This window comes from Clytia hemisphaerica, unplaced genomic scaffold (assembly GCF_902728285.1).
Source record: "Clytia hemisphaerica strain Z4C2 unplaced genomic scaffold, Clytia hemisphaerica genome assembly, whole genome shotgun sequence".
NCBI classification, from domain to species: Eukaryota; Metazoa; Cnidaria; class Hydrozoa; order Leptothecata; family Clytiidae; genus Clytia; species Clytia hemisphaerica.
This window is the reverse complement of record NW_027104612.1, coordinates 419,197-441,825: the sequence shown is the minus strand read 5'-3', so window position 1 is coordinate 441,825 and position 22,629 is coordinate 419,197. Positions and strand designations below refer to the sequence as shown.

Here is a 22,629-nt window from a genome sequence, read left to right as displayed (position 1 = left end):
AATTATTAAGTGGCGATTCGCCAGTTAGCACATTATTAAGTGGCGATTCGGAAACTATTAAGTGGCGATTCGCCAGTTAGCTTGTTAGAAAGAAGTTGAGCATGCGCAATGAAAATACCTGAGCATGCGCAAAGAAGCAAATCAGCATGCGTAGAATGGATATTCATCAACAAAAACAATGTGAACAAATTTTTCATAGATTCCAAGATGGACAGAAGAGAGGATGAGATCAAACGTATGTTCCTACAAAACTACTCATATCAGGAGATGTTATGGACGCTAGAGGATAAACAAGGCATTCAGATAACTATAAGAACCCTTCATCGTATACTTAGAAACCTTGGTTTGTATCGAAGAAAAAGAAAAGACACAATAAACATAATATTTGAAACTGTAGCAAAGGAATTGAGAAGCTCGAAGAAATGTTTGGGTTACCGAATGATGCATAAAGTTTTGAGAAGCAAAGGTTTGTTTGACTGTAGACAGAGAAACTGTTCGTCTCATATTGAAGCAGCTTGATCCTGAGGGGGTCGAAAATAGAGCACAGCATCGTTTGCACCGTCGTTTATACAGATCTGTTGGTCCAAATTACACATGGCACTTGGATGGTTACGATAAAATCAAACCATTCGGGTTTCCAATCCACGCCTGTATTGATGGTTACAGCAGAAAAATACTTTGGCTAAGAGTTTCAGAAACGAATAATGACCCTAAAGTCACTGCATCTTTTTACGTAGACTGCATTAAAGAAACAAAATTTGTACCAAGGCTGATTAGAACGGACCGTGGAACTGAAAACGTTAACATTTGTGGAATTCAAAGATTTTTTCGAAGGTCGCATAATGATTCATTCGCTGGCCAGAGAAGTTTCCAGTATGGTACTTCAACAGCAAACCAAAGAATAGAGGCATGGTGGTCGCAGTTGAAAAGGGGTTTTTCACATTGGTGGATAGACTTTTTTAAAGATATGATTGATGATGGATTGTATGATCCTAGTTTGAATTATCATTTGCAGTGTGCAAGGTTTTGTTTTACTGGAGTTATACAGCAAGAGTTAGATGAATTTCGAAGGATTTGGAACACTCATAGAATTCGACATGTGAATAATTCAGAGTGCCCGGCGGGAAAACCAGATCTTTTATACGACTTATCCGCGCGATATGGTGGAAGAGACTGTAGGTTTGATATTTTAGGTCAAGATTTAGATGCATTGACGGATGACATGATCAAACAACCTTTAATGTTCGGCTGCTCACAGGAATGTGTACAGTTTGCAAGAATCATTATGGGAGAACATGGTTTAACTTATCCCCAAACAGTTGCACAAGCCAAAAATCTTTTCGAAATCCTAGTTGGTACATTTGACCATTTTGTGCAATAAGTTCTCTAAATTTGTTGTTCTAGTATATACTATATATTACCGTGATATATTATTCAAATACATGAAACTTTTCAAGCTTTTCTTTTTTTTTCATCTTTTCAAAAGTGGCAAAGTTCTTATGAGAAAAATCGCTCATCTTGACCATTTAATTTGCTGCTAATGATAAGCAAGTATGCTTTGTACTAATAATCTAATAGGAAAATATCGAAAACTGATTAGCTCATTTCCCATCCTCTTTTCACAAACCCTGGTCTAATGTTACTAATGTAACGTTTCTTTCTTCCTTTTAACCCTTTAAGTGCCGAGCCCTTTTTTCTTCTAAGTTTTTAAAAAAAATTAACAAGTTCAAAGCAGTTCAAAGTCAAACTTTAAACGGCCTATGGGACCACTAGTCTAATAAATACTGCAGGAACAAATTTTGAGGTTTTTGGTTCACTTGTTAACCAAATATGGTGTCAATAAAAGGTCAAAATTTCAGAAAATAACTAGAACAAAATAGTTAGAATTGCAAAGTTTTAGTATAAGTCTACTGTGTATATAACATATGTCAATTTTAGCTTTCAGTTTTCTTGTCTTGAAGGATGCTACAGTTCGAAAATATTTCGAATGTTTATGTCACGTGATACGCAATCTGTAACGCAAAAAAAATCGACCCACGTGAAAAAAAATTTGGACCCACGCACAAAAAGCTTTGACCCACGCACCCACACTGGTTTACAACCCACGCACCCATGCAATTTAGCAGACTCGTATTTATCCAAGGAGCAAGTATCCAGGAGGCAAAATGAGAATCTTTGCTTTTAGCGCCCGCTAATTAGTCTATTTTGCGCCCCTTCCATTAAAAACTACGATGTCGTTATGTTGCTTATTTTTTGTTTTGATATAAGACAATGAATGCGAGCGAAATTTAAAAAAAAATTCTTTACTGTTGAGATCACTTTAACCCTATTTTTATCAGGGGGGGTGTTTTCCACCAGGCTGGCACTCTTTTGCTAATAGCTCACTGAAAATTTTTTTTAACACTCTGAAAGTTTTTGACTTTTAATATAATTCTATTAGCAGCATGTATACCAAATTTTACAATTATACACCGACCAGATCAGGTTTTATGACTTTTTTGTGCAGGCATATATCATAAAATCCAGCTAAAACCCTGTAAAATCCCATAATCTTAAATTTAGCATAATTTTTGATCTAGGCATCCAACTGACTTCAAATTTTGACAGGTTTTAGGTATCAATAATAAATTTTAAAAAATCATTTAAAATTTTTCAAAAACTGCTGACGTCATCAACAATGATGTCATTGTTTTTTGAAAAAATTTACTCATTTTCTGCATGGATTTTAAACCTCAATTTTATTAGTATGTTAAAAACCGGCAAATATGATAAAGATATTCTTTTTGGCTTTTAGAAATTCAAAACAGAATGGAAAAATCTCCATTCGTTCAACTTTAATTGCTATTTTATTGAATAGTACTTTTTCATTGGTCAGCGATAATTGTGAAACTTTGTGATGACGTCATCACCTTTATGATGACGTCATCAACCAAAATTTTTTCCTATGAACTCCTTTTATGGTAGAGAACATTTCTGCCAAATTTCAAGTCCATATCTTTTCTAGATCAAAAGTTATGCAAGGCTGGTGGAAAACACCCCCCCCTTGAGAATACAAAATCCGAAAAAGCCTGATAATAATAGGGTTAAAGCTTTAAGATGAAATATTTCAGTGCGAGTGCAACCAGCGAACACTCAACGACCCTAAGGAAGGTTTTTTACGTTTTTTTAAAACGGCATGAACTTTTTCCATATAAACATCGCTGTTTTTGGGCCTAAACGAAGCGTATCTATGTATGAGTGAAGGTTCTGCCCAGGCAGATGGTACAAAATGCATAAAACTCGAAAAATGATGACGTCAGCAAAAAATTGCAAAAAAAGCTTTTTCGACTAAAAAATGCTGACATCTGCAAAAAATTGAATGTTTTCAAGTTTAATAGATTGAAGTATTTAGATACCGTATGTGGTCGGAATTTGAGACCTCTAACATGTTTATACATAAAGTTATATTCTGTCTATGACGTCATCAAAATGGCTGATTTTTTAAGGTTTATCCTTAATTTTTTGAGTTTTATGCATTTTCTACCATCTGCCTGGCCAGAGCCTTCACTGATACATAGATACGCTCCGTTTAAGCCCAAAAATAGCGATGTTTATATGGAAAAAGTTCATGCTGTTTTAAAAAAACGTAAAAAACCTTCCTTACGGTCGTTGAGCAGGAAAATTCAAAGCAATTTTTAGCCGGATTAAAGAATTCGATTCTGAAAGCGATATATACCGGAGTTGTAACCCTAGCTAAACTGCTTCAAGGTCAAGTCATCAGTAAGGAACTCAATATGAATCAATACATTGAAAAGCTTGGCAAAACTTTGGAGATTAAAGAGTTTGATTCTCAAAGTAAGCTGAAGTATTCTTACTCCATCTATCTTCTTGGCGAGTTGAATATACTTTATGATTTTGTGGAGATTGAACGATCAATGCACATTGTGTTGAGGCGAAATAATGGTGTTGTAACTCTGGTCAAACTGGTTGAAGGTCAAGTCATCAGTAAGGAACTCAATGTGGAGCAATACTAAAAAGCTTGTCGAAACTCTGATAATTAAAGAATTCGATTCTGAAAACGATGTACTGGAGTTGTAACTCTGGCTAAACTGCTTCAAGGTCAAGTCATCAGTATCAAGGAACTCAATATGAATCAATACATTGAAAAGCTTGGCAAAACTTTGGAGATTAAAGAGTTTGATTCTCAAAGTAAGCTGAAGTATTCTTACTCCATCTATCTTCTTGGCGAGTTGAATATACTTTATGATTTTGTGGAGATTGAACGATCAATGCACATTGTGTTGAGGCGAAAATAATGGTGTTGTAACTCTGGTCAAACTGGTTGAAGGTCAAGTCATCAGTAAGGAACTCAATGTGGAGCAATACTAAAAAGCTTGGCTATAACCGGATTCCTTTACCCTATGAATAGATTCGATCATCTTTTATTACCAATTTTCCAGAAGATGAACAAAATTCTTCTCAACATGGTTTTAGAAAGGGGAGATCTTGTTTTAGCCAACTTCTTACACATTTTGATAGTGTCTTGAAAGAACTGGAGGATGGCAAGGATGTTGACGTGATTTACATTGACTTCAGTAAAGCTTTCGATAAAGTAGACCATGTCATTTTATTGAATAAACTGAAAGCTGATGGGGAAAGTGAAAAAACTTCTGACATGGATAAAGTCTTTCTTAACCAAACGCAACAAGTAGTTGACGGTGAAACCTCTAAAGCAGCTGAGACAATTTCTGGTGTCCCTCAAGGCTCAGTTTTGGGCCCTTTATTGTTTATTATCATGATCGGTGACATCGATGAAAATGTGGAGTATTCAACACTCAAGCTTTGCAGATGACACAAGAAGGAAAAAGGCTATCCAGAACCTGCTAGACACCTTCAAACTTCAAGAAGACTGAGTTTACAAATGGGCATTAGATAACAACATAATGTTAATGATAAGAAATTTATTTGAACACACTCATTATGGCAAACAGATGGCATTGGCTATAGCTATATTACTGATCACTCGAAAATTATCGACGAGGAATCTGCAGTGAAAGACCTTGGTGTAGTGTAGAGGATACAACTTCAAGCAGCATATTAATGGTATAATAAAAAAATCAACAGAACTTGTCGGCTGGGTTTTAATAACTTTTAAATCCAGAAGTAAAGAAGTGATGACAACACCATGGAAGTCGTTAATCATCCCCCATTTGGACTATTGTTCCCAGCTTTCGAACTCACAAGAAAAGGGCCTGATCCAAGGAATTGAGGCTGTTCAAAAAATCAATTACACAGCAAACCAAATATGTCAAAGCATTGAGCTACTGGGAAAGACTGAAGGAGCTTGGAATGTAAAGAAAGATAAATCATCATTTAAACTTGGCATCCTAGAAGGCTTTAGCTCCAAATATTGCAATTGATTATGAAACGGAGAAAAGGGGCATTATCAGCTATTTCAATGAGAGACAAGGAAGGAAGTGTTTCATCCCTCTAATGAAGAGAAGTCCCTTTCAACGCCAAGTCTATGCATCCATTCGTATGCAGGGACCAAAATTCCAGTACCAATCAGATATACTTTTCATATGTACATAAAAATAAAAAATGCTTGATTTAACAAAAAATCCTAGCTGGAAAAAGAGTTTGTAAATATAAACGTGATATATATGGTAGAACAAGCTCAAATTAGCCTCAATTCATAGAGAAAACAAACTGCACTAACAAAAAACTAAAATATAAAAACATTCCTCATGGTCTTCAAGTTTTGAAACAAACAATTTTCGGCATATTTCCATTGAACGTTACAATTTATTTAGTGCAACAAGCCCGTGTGTCGCTTGATAAATTATGCATATTCTATAGGTCTAGAATGGGTGATTCTCAGATAAAATATGCCGATTACGTCCGCGGAGGACGTTACTTTTTAAATTTAACTTAACTTTCTTAGACAGAAGCAAAGGTTCAACCTACCAGAAACTAACACCACTGTGCCTAACCCACATTGCTAAAAGCACATCACTGAAAAAATTACGCATATTCATGCACATTGGTTTGGGAAAAGAAAACGAAGAATTGTGTAGTGAGTAAAGAAGCATTGTGTTTAATGAGAATGAAAAGCTTGCAAAGAATTGAAATCATTGGAGTCATGCCTAATGTTGGTTTGATTACCTGACACTTGATGGTGCTACATGGTTGTGCAATACACACAAATTGCAGACGTTTTAGATAACACCGTACACACTAACAAAAATGCCAAATGTATTGGATACTAATTATCTGATGAGCCAGATAATGATAAAAAAGAGATGCACACTTGACGATAACAGCCAGAATTTCAATGTGCGTCACTTATAGAAAAGAACCTTAAGCGATGCTGAAATCAAAGAAATCACAGACGTTTGGAAATCAAGAAAAGAAACACGTATATTCCCAGATGAATTGTAATATTCGTTTTAGAAAGAGAAAAAACCAGTCATCACACCACAACATTACAACCTGAGGACAGTGAAGTTTGAAGACAAGCTAAAAAAATTTCTTCAAGAGTTATTTTTGAATTTTGTTCTATCTGAAAGGCCTCGAGATGTCAAGTTATATATCTGTCATTCAAATAGAAAGTTTTTGAAAAAAGGAAGCAAACTATGAGAATAATTGCACACTTTTTTGACATACCTTAAAATTTGAATAATAATATTAATGAATGTAGTAAATATGTTATTTCACTATGCAAAAATAAATATTAACATACCATAATGACGGTTTCATGTTCACACTGCATCTTCTCGTGTGTTACCTGGTGTTACCTAAAACATAAGAAATAACAACAAATTACAAATTATAATGCAAAGCTAAAGCAGACTTTGTAATCATACATCAGAAAAATCCAGAATAATTGCAGTTTCAGCCCAGAGAGTTGCATTCTCAAATTAAGAAGGGAGTGACTCAAATGATATGGTAATACTAGAATAATATAAATATACCAGGTAGAGCAGCATCAAGGAGGTTGGGTTAAAGCTTGACATTTCTGGACATTTTTATAAAACTATTCCAATAATGTACAACTCAGATGTGTCAAACTAAATTTATTCATTGAGGTAAGCAGATGCAATCCAATTTAATCCAATTCATTCATTGTGTGGTTAGCAGATGAAATACAATTCATTCGTTGTGGTAAGCGAATGCAATCCAATTTAATCCAATTCACTCTTTGAGGTAGGCGGATGCAATCCAATTCAATCCACTCCATTCATTCATTGTATGGTAAACGGATGAAATCAAACTCATTCATTGTGGTAAGCAGATGTAATCCAATTCAATCCAATTTTTCTGATAGTGCTATTGCAATTTTAGATTCTGAAATAGAAAAAACATTAATAAGGCGAAAGTAATCAAATTGTTGTTCTACGGGCAGATCATAGGAGAAATATGGGTTAGCCAGTCGGTACTTTTTTCAAAATTTATGGTCAGCAAAGTGCAAAAAATTATTTTTTGAGTTTTATATGAATCTAAAATCAACCCTTTTAAAATGAAGATCGAAATGTATTCAAAGGCACTTTGAATTCATATTTTCATACTTATATTCTCATATTTTGAGCTCTTTCACGAAATGCAGTTTTTTTTAATAACCAGTATGTAGCATAACATTTACAACAGTTGAAATTCCATATTATCTTTTTTTTTAAATTTCGGTAAAAAGAAGTTTAGTAGGGCCCATACAACAAATTTAATTTCTTTCTCCTAAGCAATAATATTTCAGGGATTTTGTAGAGATTGTGGAAACACTTTGACACTTGTAATTGTACAAGTAATATTGTACTTTTTTTTCCTATGAAACATCACATTTTCATACACCTATGTCGGAAACTAATCTAATTTTCAACATTTATATGAGTCAATAAGGTTTCGCCAATTGAGATAAAGGAGTTCATTAAAACTGCATGATATATGAGGTTAAGACTTCAAAACTATTTTAATCATGGGTGAGGAATTTAGAATATAATGTCTCCTTTCCTTTTTAAAGGAATGGTCACTTTGTCGAATATATTTTTGAAATTCACTGCATTCATTAAGAAGACCCACATAAACCCAAAATTAATTTTCTTATTGTTACAAAAATCAATTCTTCAAGTAATGGCTCTTTTAAATTCAAGTTAAAAAGTTCAAATTATATAGCAATACAAACTCACAATATTTGTTCTCCATAAGTTCAAACAGAAAAGCATCAATAGTTCCAAAGTTCCAAATATGTACAATAGTAACTCTCGTGATGTCTTCCAGTTTGTTTATCATGAATCAAATTACCAATAAACCAGTGCCAATCCATATAATTTTAAAGCCGCACCAAGACATAAATTTAAACTCAATTAAAATTTTTCAGTTTTAGTAATTTTAGATTCTAAAAAAAGAAAAAAGAAAACAAATTATAATTAATGAAACTCAAGCAAAGAAAAACTTTGGAACCAATGCAAAGGTAAACAAAATGGGGGAGCGATTAAAATTTTCATTTGTATGGAAACGGGGTCTGAGTCTCCCTTGAAGATAGATGGTGTGGTCAGGGAAATGTCAGGCTTGTGTCCGTTGAAGAACTGTCTCTGTTCGGGGAAACGTCAAGTAATCCAAGATTTAAGGAATAAATTGATTTTCAGAATCATTTTTGGTTCCAATGAATGGCAACTTGGTAAAGTTTTAGAAAACATAACTTTTTATTTTGAAATAAACCTCCAATAATTCATCAAAACGTGACAATCTTTCATTTTCCTAAAATATTTTACAATCTAATCTTAAAATTCGAGGAAAAAATAGACTAAGATTAATTAAAGTCAAGCAACCTCTAAATATTGTTTAAGTTTAGTGCCTGAATAAAAATATCAATACCCATACTATCTGACTGTTGTAAGGGATCAATATTATCAATTAAACGTGCTAGCAAACCATCTTGTGGCTCATCAATGTCATCAACCTCAACTTGACTTAACTGAGGTTGATTGACATCATTTACGTTTGCATCATAGCCATACCATTCTAAATCATCAAGTGCAATCCTTTCATCATCTTCGTCATATGCAAGACTTTGAACTGTATTCAAGTCACGGTTACGTAAATCAATCATTCCATTGTCCCACATTCTCATTGGACTCCAGTTATGTTCTGTTCTTACAGGATGCATATTCCAGGACATTGTAAACGAAATTAATGAATGATTGATTCGAGGGAGGAATACATAATGTAAGATGAAAAGGTGAACCTCATTATTTCTGTCAAGCAACCCATCACTCTCCATGTTTTGAAACAAGTAATAAAACGTACAACAAACACACCTAAAAACATCACGCCATAGCCTCTCGATGCGCTGGTTTTGCTGAGAGGTACCTTTCAAGGCACTACCTCTGTTTAAACCACGTAACTGTTCCATTCTTTGCCATACTAAAACATTTTCACCTCCATAGTCACTTCTAACCCTAGAAGGCACACCGAAGTTTTCCGTTGCATGTTCAAAGTTTTGCAGTACTGTTTCAGACTTATTATTTGTAGAACACTTAAGATAGGTAATCATTCTGGAATAGCCATCAATGGCCCCGTGGATAACAAATTTCCAGGACACCAAACTATGGTGTCCATCAATATGCCATAGGCTATTTGGAGCGCGGACATTATAGCTTCTTCGTGACACAACTATAGCCCATCTAATACTTGTACCTTCTGGATCAACGAACCTAATACTTTCTTTAACACGTTTTTGCTGAACATGAATTCCGTTTGCTTCTAAAAATCCATACACCAGTGAAAAACCAACAAAACAGCCATGTTGTTGGAAAAAGGAACGTACAACTTGATTCAGCTCCATATCTGAAATATCTGAAAACCTTCCAAAGTTTTCTAAGCCATATTCTTGAACACGTCTCAAAATAGTTGACTTTGATACCATGAACATTTCTGCTATTTTGGTCCAGGAATTACCCATCTCCCTCAAGTTAATTAAAATGTCTCTAGGAATGATAAATTTAGGTCTGCCAGGTCTATTATCATTTACTCTTGGAGTTTCATGAAATAATGTTGCCAGTGAACTTGGCCTAGTCCCCATAGTTGCCAGCGAAGACGAAAAGAACCCAAACTCCAATCAGGGGATCATTCAAAGATTTGATCCATCAGAAAGTTTTCTTACCAGGTTCATATTTTTAAGTGCATACCAGCTACAGAACGATTTGAGTTGTTTGACTGTATATGAATCATGTTCTTCTCAACTACTAGCCCACATATACATTTCACTAACCAGAGTAACAGTAAGCTTATTGGTTCAAAAGCTAGTTGCAACAATCTGGATACAAGAGAGAAGTCTTTCCATTCTATATTCATTATATATACATATTTGATCTCTTTCATGTTAGACCTAAAATCATAAAGATAAATGAATTCTTAAGTAATCGATCACATGATTTCATTTTAGCTAATGCACAAGAAAGAAAAATGTCATAACCTTAAATCAAGAGGGGGAGTACTGCAAATAGGCATACTCAGATTAGTAAGCTCATATTTTGATGAAAATCTCTTTATAGTTCGTTCACTCTAACTTGGTCAACGACTTTTTTACTAACACTCAAATTCCATTGTTTTTGATAGTTGAAAGAAAAGAATTGCACTTGAAAGCCATTAGTCATTAACCAAGTTAGAGTGAACAAACTATAATTTTAATTTGGCTATAGGCGCATAAGTTTCCAAATTTCACTTTTGCAAACAACGTCTTCTTTATATGACACTTTTATCATACCAAGTTCAAACTTCAAAATTTCGAGATGCATTTTATTATCAAGAAATTAATTAATTTTTGATTGACAGGTCTCTTTTGTCATTTTGATGAAAATGAAAATAAGCATTTTAAATTGACTCATTTCAGCAATGAAAAGTTTTTCCTTCTTTCGGTTTGAAAATTCCATTTTGAAATTAACATACGTTTTTTATAAGAAAACCTATGTAAGAACATAAGGCTTCAATGGCCAAAAATATCAAGAACATGTTAAGAACATCCAAATTTTTTATGTTTTTATAAAATACATGCATTTTTGAATGAATCATCTACGTGAGAAAACATGCTCGAGCTTCAGGTACTTGATCTTGACAGAGTCAATATAAAAAACCCCGGTCTGGAAGGCTTTTGTTTCTTTCTTTTGCTAACAGTTAGAAGCTTGCGTTCGCAAATAGACTAGTTTTGTATACTTTTTGATCATGTGATTAGAAATTAGACTAATCCCTAGAGGAAAATTTAGGGCCTGGTTTTTTCATGTCAAAAAACTCCCTAAATTACCAAAATCTTGGGAGAAATTTTGGTCTCGAAAAAACCTGTCATCCGGATCCCGAAGTCTCAGTGATTTGAAAAAGTAAACTTCAAAATTGCTCATCCAAACTCACAACCAAACAGGGTTTGAATTAACGACTCGTGATTCGTGAATCACAAGTAAAATTTGAATTTTCACCATTCAATTTTGGCTCCATTGTAAAGAAAATCATGAATCAAAAGCACCAAGCCATAGTCCTTCTAATTTTTCACGAATCAATTTTAGGCAGTTAATTCAAACCCTGCCAAATATGTGACTAAGCGAGACAAATCAAGCGAACGCCCCAGACACCGACAAGCTACTTTGTATTGATATTTTTCTGCTGCCTTTCTGCCCACCTTCTGCCGGAAAGTAACTATAGGAGCTCCTTTGTATTCCGGGACTTTCAGTGATCAAACTGTTTGAACTTTCAGGGCTTTTGGGGACTTCCACGACTTTTTTTACATTAAAAACAGGCCCTTAGTAACGTGATCAAAAAGTATGCAAATCTCAACTTGCCTTTTACTTATAACAAAGGAAATTTGACAATAAAGCTAAATCAATACATTGCCAGACCAGAGTTTTTTTAATGATGACAGATGTTGAGGTGGAGTCAAACTGAAACTTTTTTTTCAGTTTTTGAGACACCTTTCAGTTTTCGAATGCTTCTTTTTGATGAAAAATTTTTCAAGTGTAATACGAAAAACACTTTATAATACGAAAAATACCCTTGCAATGTGTTTTGAACCACAAAATGCTTAATACTAATGGATATGCTTTCAGCTGATTTAAAAGCTGGATAGTTCAGGAATTTTTGCAGATATAAATTTGCTTTTCAGTATACTTTTATGTGGAACACACTGCTTAATAATTTTCTGTCTTCTTTTATGAAACATTGCACACAAATTTACTAGAGACTCTAGAGTGAACAAAGCAGCAAGACTTCTTAAGTTTTTAAAATACCAAATGCTAACAAATCTTAAATATCACAAGATTGGGAGTTCGTAAATAAAGAAATATTCTAAAACTAAAATCTTATCAAAAAAAGTAAAATAAATATAAAGTAATCAACGAAACGAAACAAAATTTTAATGATGACAGATGCTGGGGTGGGGTCACTGACAACTTTTTCAAACTGAAACTTTTTTTCAGTTTTTGAGACGCCTTTCAGTTTTCAAATGCTTCTTTTTGATGAAAAATTTTTCAAGCCTAATACGAAAAACACTTTATAATACGAAAAATACCCTTGCAATGCATTTTGAACCACAAAATGCTTAATGCTAATGGATATGCTTTCAGCTGATTTAAAAGCTGGATAGTTCAGGAATTTTTGCAGATATAAATTTGCTTTCCAGTATACTTTTATGTGGAACACACTGCTTAATAATTTTCTGTCTTCTTTTATGAAACATTGCACACAAATTTACTAGAGACTCTAGAGTGAACAAAGCAGCAAGACTTCTTAAGTTTTTAAAATACCAAATGCTAACAAATCTTAAATATCACAAGATTGGGAGTTTGTAAATAAAAAAAATATTCTAAAACTAAAGTCTTATCAAATAAAGTAAAATAAATATAAAGTAATCAACAAAACGAAGGCTACAATAGAGCTTTTGTCATACTTTCAATGCAATGCAATTTGGATTGTGAAATTTTCTACATCAATAGCACTATAATGTCAAGAGACATTCATTAGAATTTTAGAGCATGTCACGAGACATTCATATTGGACTTTTTGGAGGCACAATAGGATGCAGAATAAAAAAGTAAAGTATGTCCAAAAAGAAATAACAAAAAGAGAGAAATCTAAAGCACCTTCAGCCCTTTCTTCCCAAGAAAAGCTCACTGATATAAACTTCAGGTGGATCATGCTCAAAACTGAGAAACGGTAAGTAAAAACAAATGAAGGAAACATAAAATACCTCACATAACTTACAAAATGCTAAAAATATAAATACATAAAAATGTTTAAAAACAACTTTGAATTTACACATAAAAATAATCTACAATACAATCACAAATCTAGCTATTTATATAACATATGACAATTTTGGTAGGGTATATATTTGTGCTCAAGGACTGACATTCAAATAAGATTATCAGAACCAAAAATTATACCTAACCTCACTATTATAGACAAAGGGTCAATTTTCCAAAGAGAACAAAAAAACAAACAATTGAAAAAATGAAAAATAACACGACTTTAATGAGAGACATATCACGTTCAAAATCACTGTCCCATGAGGTAAAATCTATCTGTACCCAAAATAACAGAAATAATGATAAAAATAATTTTAACATACCACCATAATCTTAAGTTTTAGTTTTTCTAAAAAATCACTAATTTCAACATTGAATTTTTATATTTTATTGAAATTTCTAAGAATGTGTCAGGGACAAATTATGTTCAAAAATACTGTCCAACCAGGAAACATAATATAACAATGTAAATTGAAACAAAATAACGAAAATTTCAATAAAATGAAAAGTAACAAGACTTTAATGAGAGACATATCACGTTCAAAATCACTGTCCAATGAGGTAAAATCTAGATGTATGCAAAATAACAGAAAAATGATAAAAATAGTTTTACATTGTGTTAAAATTTCTACTAAAGGAAGCTGTGTCCATTACAGCTAACAGAGCTGGTTTTAATAGGTTGAATTCTCTGGATACAATGGGAGGCACTACAATCCCCTGCGCACATGTGGAAGATGTGATAGCAGGGCTTTGAGTGAATTCGACATGAAGACGTTCCCCAACAGATGGAACAGGCGATCCCGTCACAAATGAACAAAATTGTGCAAGTTGGTCTGAATTGAACGATCTTATTACATCACGCATAGTGTCACATTGCTCTTGGTCATGGTTTTTGAAAACAATATGACTAATGACTTTTTCTGCGTTTAATGGGCCTTCTACAAAGAGGTGACGCATTTGTTTCGGGTTTTCTTCTATGATCTTTAGCACATTTAAGGTTGACAGTCCCTTTCGGAACTGGTCGAGAGAAGCCTTTCGCTTCACCAAGACATCGTGAACTAGCATGGATTGGATCACTTGATGTCTTGTTGTGAGCTAGTGATGAAAACAAAAGTGTTACAACATTTCACAGTGGAGAACTGTTACCAATTAAAATTTGCATATTACTAAGTGGTATTTATAACTTCTGAAAAAATAATGCTCCATACATGGAATTTACTTTAAATTCCTAACTTGTATAGCTTCATAATAAAATAAATTTTGACACCTCAGAATTGTAAAACTTTATTTTTTGTCAAATACATTAAACCATATTCAGGATAAAAAAAAGCATTTCTAACTGAGCGAAATTGTTTCTAAGCAACTAGATCAAAAGTTAGGGTAGGTGGTACAACAGAGCCCCTGTACCTATTTTTGAACCCCCCCCCAAAAAAAAGCCTAGGATTAACAGGGTTAAGAGCATTTTTAGGATTTTGAACCAGAGATGCTTATAACATGCAATGCCTTAATTCGAGCGCTCTTTGGTCAAACACAAAAATTAATTTTGAAAAATGCAATTTTGCCAAAAATACCCCAAGGAAATTGAAAGAATCCCAGAAGAAAGTGGAATCAAACGAAAAAGTTAGTTTTAGGAAATGAAGATATTTCAGACCCTTCTACAGCAAAAATAAGTAACCTTACTAAGGTAAACTCTTCTTGTCCTATTCACTACTCTTCTGTACCGGGTTTGTGTAATTTACGATGCGCGATCCAACGATTCGCGATACGTGATCCATGCATAAATTATGTTAATTATATTCTAATCATGCATGAATAAGTTTTCATAATGTTAGCTACAAACATCAAACAACAATAACAGAAAAGAAGAAATAAAAAAGAAAGGAAAATAATTTATCATAACTGAAGAATGATTAACATAATTTATATCTTCTATGTTGAAAAACCCGAAATTGATAGCGAGCGAGAGAAAGAAATGCCACATGGCTCACCCGTTTAAATAAAAGAAAAAAGGCTTTGACGTCATACCATATAGAAAAGTTTAGGCGCAAAAAAGACATTAAAACACAAACTCATCTTAGCCAACTTTGTGTACAGAAGTTTTTCTCTTTTTCTCTACTCTCAGGTAAAACATGAGTAAAGAATTAGAATTCGTTTGTTAGAAAAGAAGAGAGCATTGAGAAACAATAGTCAATCATTGGCTACATTTCTTTTGGCATGTTCTTATAAAAGCCTTTCACTAATTGAATGCTAACTGGTGTTTTCATTCATTTGATCTTTTTCTTTGTTTGATTATCAAATTTTAATTCATTTGACCATTCTCATATCTTCTCAAAAAAAATCGAAAGCTTTCTCTTTGGGCACGCGCTTCTCGTTAAAAAACAGTTCTCTTACTTTACCATAGCATTGTAAATTATTGTTTATATTCCTATCTCAATTCAAACGTATTTGGATTCATCGGGGTAACGTTTCAAAAGAAAGAAAGATCATATGCATTATCACAGACTTCCCATGTGAATAACAACTCATTTTTGTTTGTTACTATGGTTATACAAGATATTCAAAGCCTTGGCAAAAGAATGTTTTCAGGAATACAACAGAAGGGATTAAAATATGCAATTACTAAAACCTGTATATGCATAATTAGAATAATTAACATAATTTATGCATGGATCGTGCATCGCGAATCGTTGGATCGCGCATCTAAATTACACAACCCTTCTGTACCTGATATGGTGTGTGTCGGGATAAACTCAGTAAAATGAGGGCAAAGTGATACTAAGTGAATTATCTAGTGTTTCCCAGTAAAATAAATGTTTTTGGCACTTTTAAAAATATCTCACTCATTTAAAAGATAACACATTTGTTGCTTTTTTTTTACACTGTAATACCAACAAAAACTTAGACTTACATTTAGCATGCATGTTTCTCCTATTTCCTGCATTATAGACATGAAGTCATTATCATTTCTCAAATCGGCCAGTTCGTCTTCGTTAGCATTTGAAATCTTAAAAACCAAAATTTAAAGATCTGATTTTTTCATGTCAAAATGCCTAGAAACCATTAAAAATACAGTAAAAATGAAAAGTGACCTTATGTTTCCTTTTTAAGGTTTGATAAAGTTACAGTGATTTAAATTAAAAATCACTTTTCAAAAAGTGTGCTAAAAATTAAGATTTTAATGGGATAATATTAAAAAATTTGATAGGTCAAAGGAAATTGCCATGCGTCGAAAGATTTTTTTGAACCACCAAAATATACTTAAAAAATACCTGAGCTATGTAGTGCTGATAGCCAAGATTTGCGTCAGCAAGGGTCAAAAACAAGGCAGCATGTGGCACGCTGGCATGTGCAATATATTCAAAGATTGCTGGTGCGAGGTACGGAAATCCAATACCGTTTTGACAGATATTATGTGCAACAATTTTTCCAAGGGTCACAAATATTTCTGTCATACAAATGTTGAAGTTTGACTTGGGCATAAGAGCTGAACCATCTCCCTCAAATAGATCAAAAGCTCTATCAGTACAAATTTTTTCAAAAAAAAGTGAGTAGAATTCCCGAAGGAGCCCTCCTGCATCCACTCCCGGCTCACCACGGAAAACAATCCTTAACGGAAAATTTATGTCAAAATTTGGGTCTTTGTATGAAGATATACATTCCTCTACGATAAATTCTTTGTCTACAACAATTCGCTGCTTTGGATTGCACTCAATTTGACACGATAAAAGTTTTTGAGGACTCAATGTTAATAAATGGTTAAGCAATTCATTGACATCACTGCGTTGAGTGGACATAAATTGTATACAATTTTCAGACAGCCATGGAAATATTTCCTGAATTGTCTTAACAGTAGAGATAACTTGATCTTCAGATGAGGATGATGAGGGTCCATACAGTGAGGATGTCGAGGGTCCAGACGGCGAGGAGGTGGAGGGTCCAAATGGCGAGGAGGTGGAGGGTCCAGATGGCGAGGAGGTGGAGGGTCCAGAAGCTGAGGAGGTGGAGGGTCCAGAAGCTGAGGAGGTGGAGGGTCCAGACGATGAGGAGGTAGAAGGTCTAGACGGTGAGGTGCCAGACAGTGACGAGGTGGAGGTTGACGGTCCAAAAGATGTTGATGCACGAGGAAAGAGAGCTTGTGGCAGCTCTACTGAATCATCATCCGTATACTCATCTCCTGACTCCGGTGGTGAAAGTTGAAATTTCAATTGAATATACAGCTTTCCACTACCCATTAGTTTTTTCACCTGCGGATACGCGAAGCTATAATCGGCAGAAGTTGTTGGTACTATTACTCTCTTATTAATACCTTTCACAAACTTAAAATCATCCTTTGAAACAAAGGGCAGCTTGCTTCCAATGGCACTTTTGATGGCAATTCTGATTTCAGACTCATTCATAGCGGTCGTCAAATTTATGTGCACTTCACTTAGCAAAAAGCAATCAGATGTTAATGGATATTCATCTTCTTTTCTATATTTCAATACAGCAAGTACAACTGGGATGATTTTAATTTCAGATTTTTTCCTTTTAGAGGATCCAAAAGATATCCTGTCTCGATGAGGATTTGTTTGCCTAGCAGGAGATGGAGTTGTGTTCAATGTATTGTTGCATACTGAAGTTGCTGCAGCTTGAATCATGCTTCTAGTTCTGTTTATAAGGTTTGGAATCCTCCCAGTTGGTGTGGAGGATTGTGTTGAGGTTTGTGTCGCCATTTCTTCGCGAACGATATTTCTAATCTGATCCAATTCTTCATCATTCATTTTTTTAGTTTGATTCTAGATCCTGATTGGCTGAGAAAGAGGGTAAATCAACGTTGTAGGAGTGTGGACAGAGAGTGGAAAGCTAAAAGCAGTCAAAAAGAAAATCCAACGTATCGAACTTTGATCAAAATTATAGCCCCTGGGAATCCAAGCTCTAATAAGTTCTGAAATTCAGAGCTTGGTGCAGGTAAAATCAGCATGGTACAGTTTGATTGTCACAGTCTGTGAGTGAACCCCTGTTGACAAACTCTCCTAAACTTGGATACCCAGGCAGACATGCATAAATTAACTAACATGAAACCTCTTTGACAAACTTTACAAACATGAAAACTATCAAAACCAAGGCTAAAACATCAGCCATGTGACATATGAGTCTTTCAGCAACAAGCAGCCATCTTTTTTTTGGGTTAAGAATTATGAAGAAGTTTGTTTTGATTATTCTGCTGAGTCAGTTTTTCCCATAAATTATGCACACGCGTAGTGACTTCGTCAAAAATGTGCGCAAAAAAAAGTTGGACTTATTGGCTTCTCATTGGGCTACCGCTGACCAATCAGATTAGACTTGCATTGCGGTCAAAAAATTGACTGCAAACGAGTTACCTGTTCCAAGCGTCAAACTATAAACAAAAAAATCAAAATCTAGACAGTGAACAGAGTTTGACGCTTGGATTCCCAGGCTATCAAAATTATTGAACAACAATCGAACCTATCGAACTAAAATCAAGTCGTGATCGAACATAAATCAAACAGTAATCAAACTTTACCGAAATTTCTTGACACCTATCGTTCCATTAAAGTTCGATTAGTTCGATAATCATACAGTTTGATTGACATGCTGGACCCAAATGGAAGTCAATCGAAACCAATCTTTGACCAAAATTTCCCCCTGTATATATACCTGACACGGGAGGTCGTCAGTAGTCCGACACTTTCTAGTCCGACAGTAAAAATGTCTGACGTTGGATTTGACGAATGCGTCAGTATTCCGACAACAATTTTGTTCGACAACGAGTCAAAAAAAACATATGACCAGGCGGTGTCAACCGAACCCTATCGAACCGATTTTCGTTATCGAACCATCGAACTTTATCGAACAAAATCGAACGATAGCTGTTCGATTACCGAACCCGATCGAACAGCTATCGAACTAGCCTGGATATCCAGACCGTAAACTTTTTCACCGTCTAGTTTTTTATAATCTTGTCTCAGGTTTATGGTCTGGTCGAAGTAACTCGTCTGCAGGGATATCTGTCCCTGCATATGCGAGTGTCTCTAATTGGTCAGTACGCGCCCAGTCACTGAGCAGAATTTTCGCAGGGTTTTTGATATTTTTCGATGCGCGCGCATAATTTATGGAAAAAGCTGACCTTGCAAAAAAAGATAAACAAATGAAAAAGAAAACACAAGTTCATTCTAAACAAAATGGCCGCTGGAAAGGAGCCTTTATGAATGTGGCTGATGCTTTGATGTACTTTAAAGTGGTTTTGAAAGTTTATTGAGTTTGTAAAAGAGGTTTGATGGTAAGTAATTATGTGTGTCTGCCTGGGTTTCCAAAGTTTTGAGATTCTGTCAACAAGGGTTTACTCACAGACTGTGTCATTCAAAACTGTATCAGACTTTTTTAGTTGCACCAGACTCTATAATTTTAGAAACTTTGTATTTGAGGTTAGAGTGTTTTTTTCTAAAATTTTGAGTCTGGATACCCAGGCTACTATCGAACTTTACGAAAATTTCTTGATAAGTTCGATTTAGTTCGATGAGTTTTCTTTGTTCGATGAAGTTCGATTGATGTTTGATGAGTTCGATTTAAGTTCGATGTGGTTCGATGCTTGTGTCGGATTGATTCTACTTTTCTTTACCTTTCAGAAAATTACAAGGTTGTTTAATCAAACGATGGGATAGATATAGCCTGGGAACCCAAGCTCATAATTTTAGAAAAAACAAAAAATACCTCACCTCACAAAGTTCTAAAATTATAGAGCTTGGTGCAGGTAGATTAGTCTGACACAGAATGTTATAAACAGTCTGTGTGTGAACCCTTGTTGACAGAGTTTCTGAACTTTGGAAACCCAGGCAAACACACATAATCAACTTACCATAAAACTCCTCCACAATCTATAAAGACTTTCAAAGCTACTAAAAAGCAAAATAAAAACATCAGCCACATGTATTTAGACTTCCAGCCAACAGCCATTTTGTTTTAAAATGAATCTATGTTTTCATTTTCATTTGTTTTCCTTTGTCCAGGCTGCATCATTTGAGGCGTGCGATAGCACGCGCACACCTCCACACACACCTTAAATGTCTGAGGAGTGCGATCAATCACACCCCATAAAGTAAGTTTCACAACTGAAAGTTGTGCATAGCACTCCTTATCACACGCCTAAATTACTGAAATTAAGATTTTAGACGTGTGATTGACCACACGCCTGAAATTTTCAAATGATGCAGCCTGTTTGTTTTCAGCTTTTTCCATAAATTATGCGCACGCATCGAAATAATCAAAATGCGCGCGAAAGTACTGCTAAGTAATTCGCCGAAAGCTGGCCAATCAGGCCGCCGAACCTGCATCGCAGGGAAAAATCTCCCTGCAGGCGAGTTACCTGCGCCAAGCGTTAAACCAGCAGCAAAAATATCATAAACTAGACTGTGAAAAAAGTTTAACGCTTGGATTCCCAGGCTAGGATAGATATTATAGGATGGCCCGCGAGAATGGCCTGTGGGCGGCCGCCAATACGCCCTCGGAATATAAATAAAAAATTGGGCGGCAAGGTATAAATCAATTTAGTCGAACCAATCGAACTTCATTGATCTTAATCAAACTGATCGAACCTCAATCGTATTCATCGAACTGCGATCGAACTATAATCGTATAATCGAACAGTCATCGAACTTTACGAAAGTTTTCCCAGTTCGATAGGTGTTCGATTGGGTTCGGTAATCGAACAGCTATCGTTCGATAGGATTCGATTAAGTTCGATTAGTTCGATAATCGAACAGTTCGATTGACACCGCCTGGATATGAAAAACGAAATATGAATCGGAGGCACATCTTTATAAAAATCCAACGTTCCGATTTTGAGGTTTTAGGCCCCTAAACCAGACTTTTAAATTTTGGGAAGCTTGTTAGGATAGGCTTTCAAGAGTCAAGAAATTGGATTTAGCTGTTTTTACGACCCTTCTTTAGTGATTTACAACCCTGGTTGGTCCTTTAATCGAATGGATTTCTAATTATGTCAAAATGCCGCCAATATGATCTTTTATTAATATTATCTCTGTGAAAAACCCTTATTCAACATTCGACACTCTAAAATCTTTCGTTTTCGGACAAAAGTGACGTCGGAAAAAAAGTCTTCCAAATTGTAAATTTATTTTAAAGATTCGGACTATTTCACTGTCGGACTAGATAGTGTCGGACTAGTGACATGCACCCCCTGACACACACTCAGGCATTATACCCCAGAAAAAAGCAGAGTTGATTGGAATTCCTAACGAAAAGAGGAGTTCAGTTTGTGCACCAAGGAGATCTTGACTAACAGAATACTTATGGCACAAATTTCCTGCACATGAGAATGAATAAAAGAAAGATACGTTATGTACAAACCAGGCAAGAGGAGCAGGTTGAGTATAAGAAAGGACTGCATCACCACCACCACTACTGCCAGTCGCACGTGTTGATTGTTGATGTGATTCTACTGACCAGACTGACCAACTTTTCGTGTATTTCAAAGACCCATGATGTGTAATTTTAAAGACCAGAAAAAGCAAAAATTTAGAATTTGTGATCAATGGCAAATATTTCAAATGAAATAATGAAAACGGAATTGAAATTTACCGAATGAAATTTAACTGTGGCGAACAAAAAATTTGAATTTACCGAACAAAAAAATTGAATTTACCGCACAAAAATTTGGAATTTACCGAACGAAATTTGAATTTACCGAACGAAATTTGAATTTAACGAACGAAATTTGCATTTATCCATCGAAAAAAAAGCTAGCGAATTTTGCTACCAAAAACCCACCATAAATATATTGCGTGAAGCTATGAGTGCCTCCTCAGTCGCTGCGCTCCTTGCGGGGGCAATTAAAAGTAAGAAACTTAACGTTTTTAAAATCTAAACAAGGGTAAACCATCTAAATTCCAGACAGGTGAATTTTGCCTAAAACAGATGTTGACCTAACTTTTAAACCACAGGTTTCTCTAAAGCCTGAAGGGCTAGATGTCGTGCTTTAAGCTCTTCCAAGCACAAAAAAGTGAATATCGTAAAAAATATTGCTGCTATTGTTTTCGAAAATCTGCGAAACTTCTTACTGATCAAGCGCTAAAATTCTTTTGTAATGTCGCCAGACCTAACTTCGACACAATTTTCAGCCAAAGCACGACGTCTAGCCCTTCGGGCTTTATAAATCTGTTTCAAACTTCCTTGCCAGCTTAGAAAGGATATTCTTCAGAACCCTCTCGCGGTAGATGCTCTCGATTTTTAGCGGGTGTGTCTAATAAAAGAAGTTCAAGTTGAGATGTGGATGAAATTAGGTATGTTAGAACTTTAACCGAAATTATGAGTTAATCATACACGTTTTTCTTATTACCCATAATATCAAGTG

At 34.9% G+C, this 22,629-nt stretch overlaps 2 protein-coding genes, 1 long non-coding RNA gene and 1 pseudogene across 4 annotated transcripts; 1 reads left to right on the top strand and 3 right to left on the bottom strand.

Moving 5' to 3' along the window:
- The first annotated feature begins 207 nt into the window (after window positions 1-207).
- LOC136824297 (uncharacterized) lies at window positions 208-1,421 on the top strand (annotated as a pseudogene).
- Window positions 1,422-6,530: 5,109 nt separating this feature from the next.
- LOC136824257 (uncharacterized) lies at window positions 6,531-8,364 on the bottom strand. The gene is made up of 3 exons (XR_010849108.1): window positions 8,160-8,364; window positions 6,954-7,326; window positions 6,531-6,776 (listed from the first exon to the last, which is right to left on the bottom strand). It is a non-coding gene; the product is annotated as an uncharacterized lncRNA (long non-coding RNA).
- Window positions 8,365-8,651: 287 nt separating this feature from the next.
- LOC136824284 (uncharacterized) lies at window positions 8,652-11,553 on the bottom strand. Its single transcript, XM_067080449.1, has one exon. It carries the CDS (start codon window positions 10,052-10,054, stop codon window positions 8,804-8,806), a length of 1,251 nt encoding a protein of 416 aa, XP_066936550.1. The 5' UTR covers window positions 10,055-11,553; the 3' UTR covers window positions 8,652-8,803.
- Window positions 11,554-12,723: 1,170 nt separating this feature from the next.
- Window positions 12,724-21,620, bottom strand: LOC136824283 (uncharacterized). 2 transcript variants are annotated; one of them, XM_067080448.1, is made up of 4 exons: window positions 16,532-21,620; window positions 16,171-16,266; window positions 14,337-14,357; window positions 14,153-14,296 (listed from the first exon to the last, which is right to left on the bottom strand). In XM_067080448.1, exons 1-4 carry the CDS (start codon window positions 18,020-18,022, stop codon window positions 14,255-14,257), a joined length of 1,650 nt encoding a protein of 549 aa, XP_066936549.1. In that variant the 5' UTR covers window positions 18,023-21,620; the 3' UTR covers window positions 14,153-14,254. The 2 variants fall into 2 exon arrangements, with proteins under 2 accessions (XP_066936548.1, XP_066936549.1); XM_067080447.1 differs by having other exon boundaries at window positions 12,724-14,357.
- Between the last annotated feature and the right edge of the window lie 1,009 nt (window positions 21,621-22,629).

Coding starts and splice junctions, on each gene's coding strand:
- LOC136824284 (XM_067080449.1), bottom strand. CDS start 10,054: ATGGGGACTAGGCCAAGTTCACTGGCAACATTATTTCATGAAACTCCA.
- LOC136824283 (XM_067080447.1), bottom strand. CDS start 18,022: ATGAATGATGAAGAATTGGATCAGATTAGAAATATCGTTCGCGAAGAA. Junction 16,267..16,531: donor ATCAGCACTACATAGCTCAG/GTATTTTTTAAG, acceptor TTGGTTTTTAAG/ATTTCAAATGCTAACGAAGA. Junction 14,358..16,170: donor GAGAAACATGCATGCTAAAT/GTAAGTCTAAGT, acceptor TTTCATCACTAG/CTCACAACAAGACATCAAGT.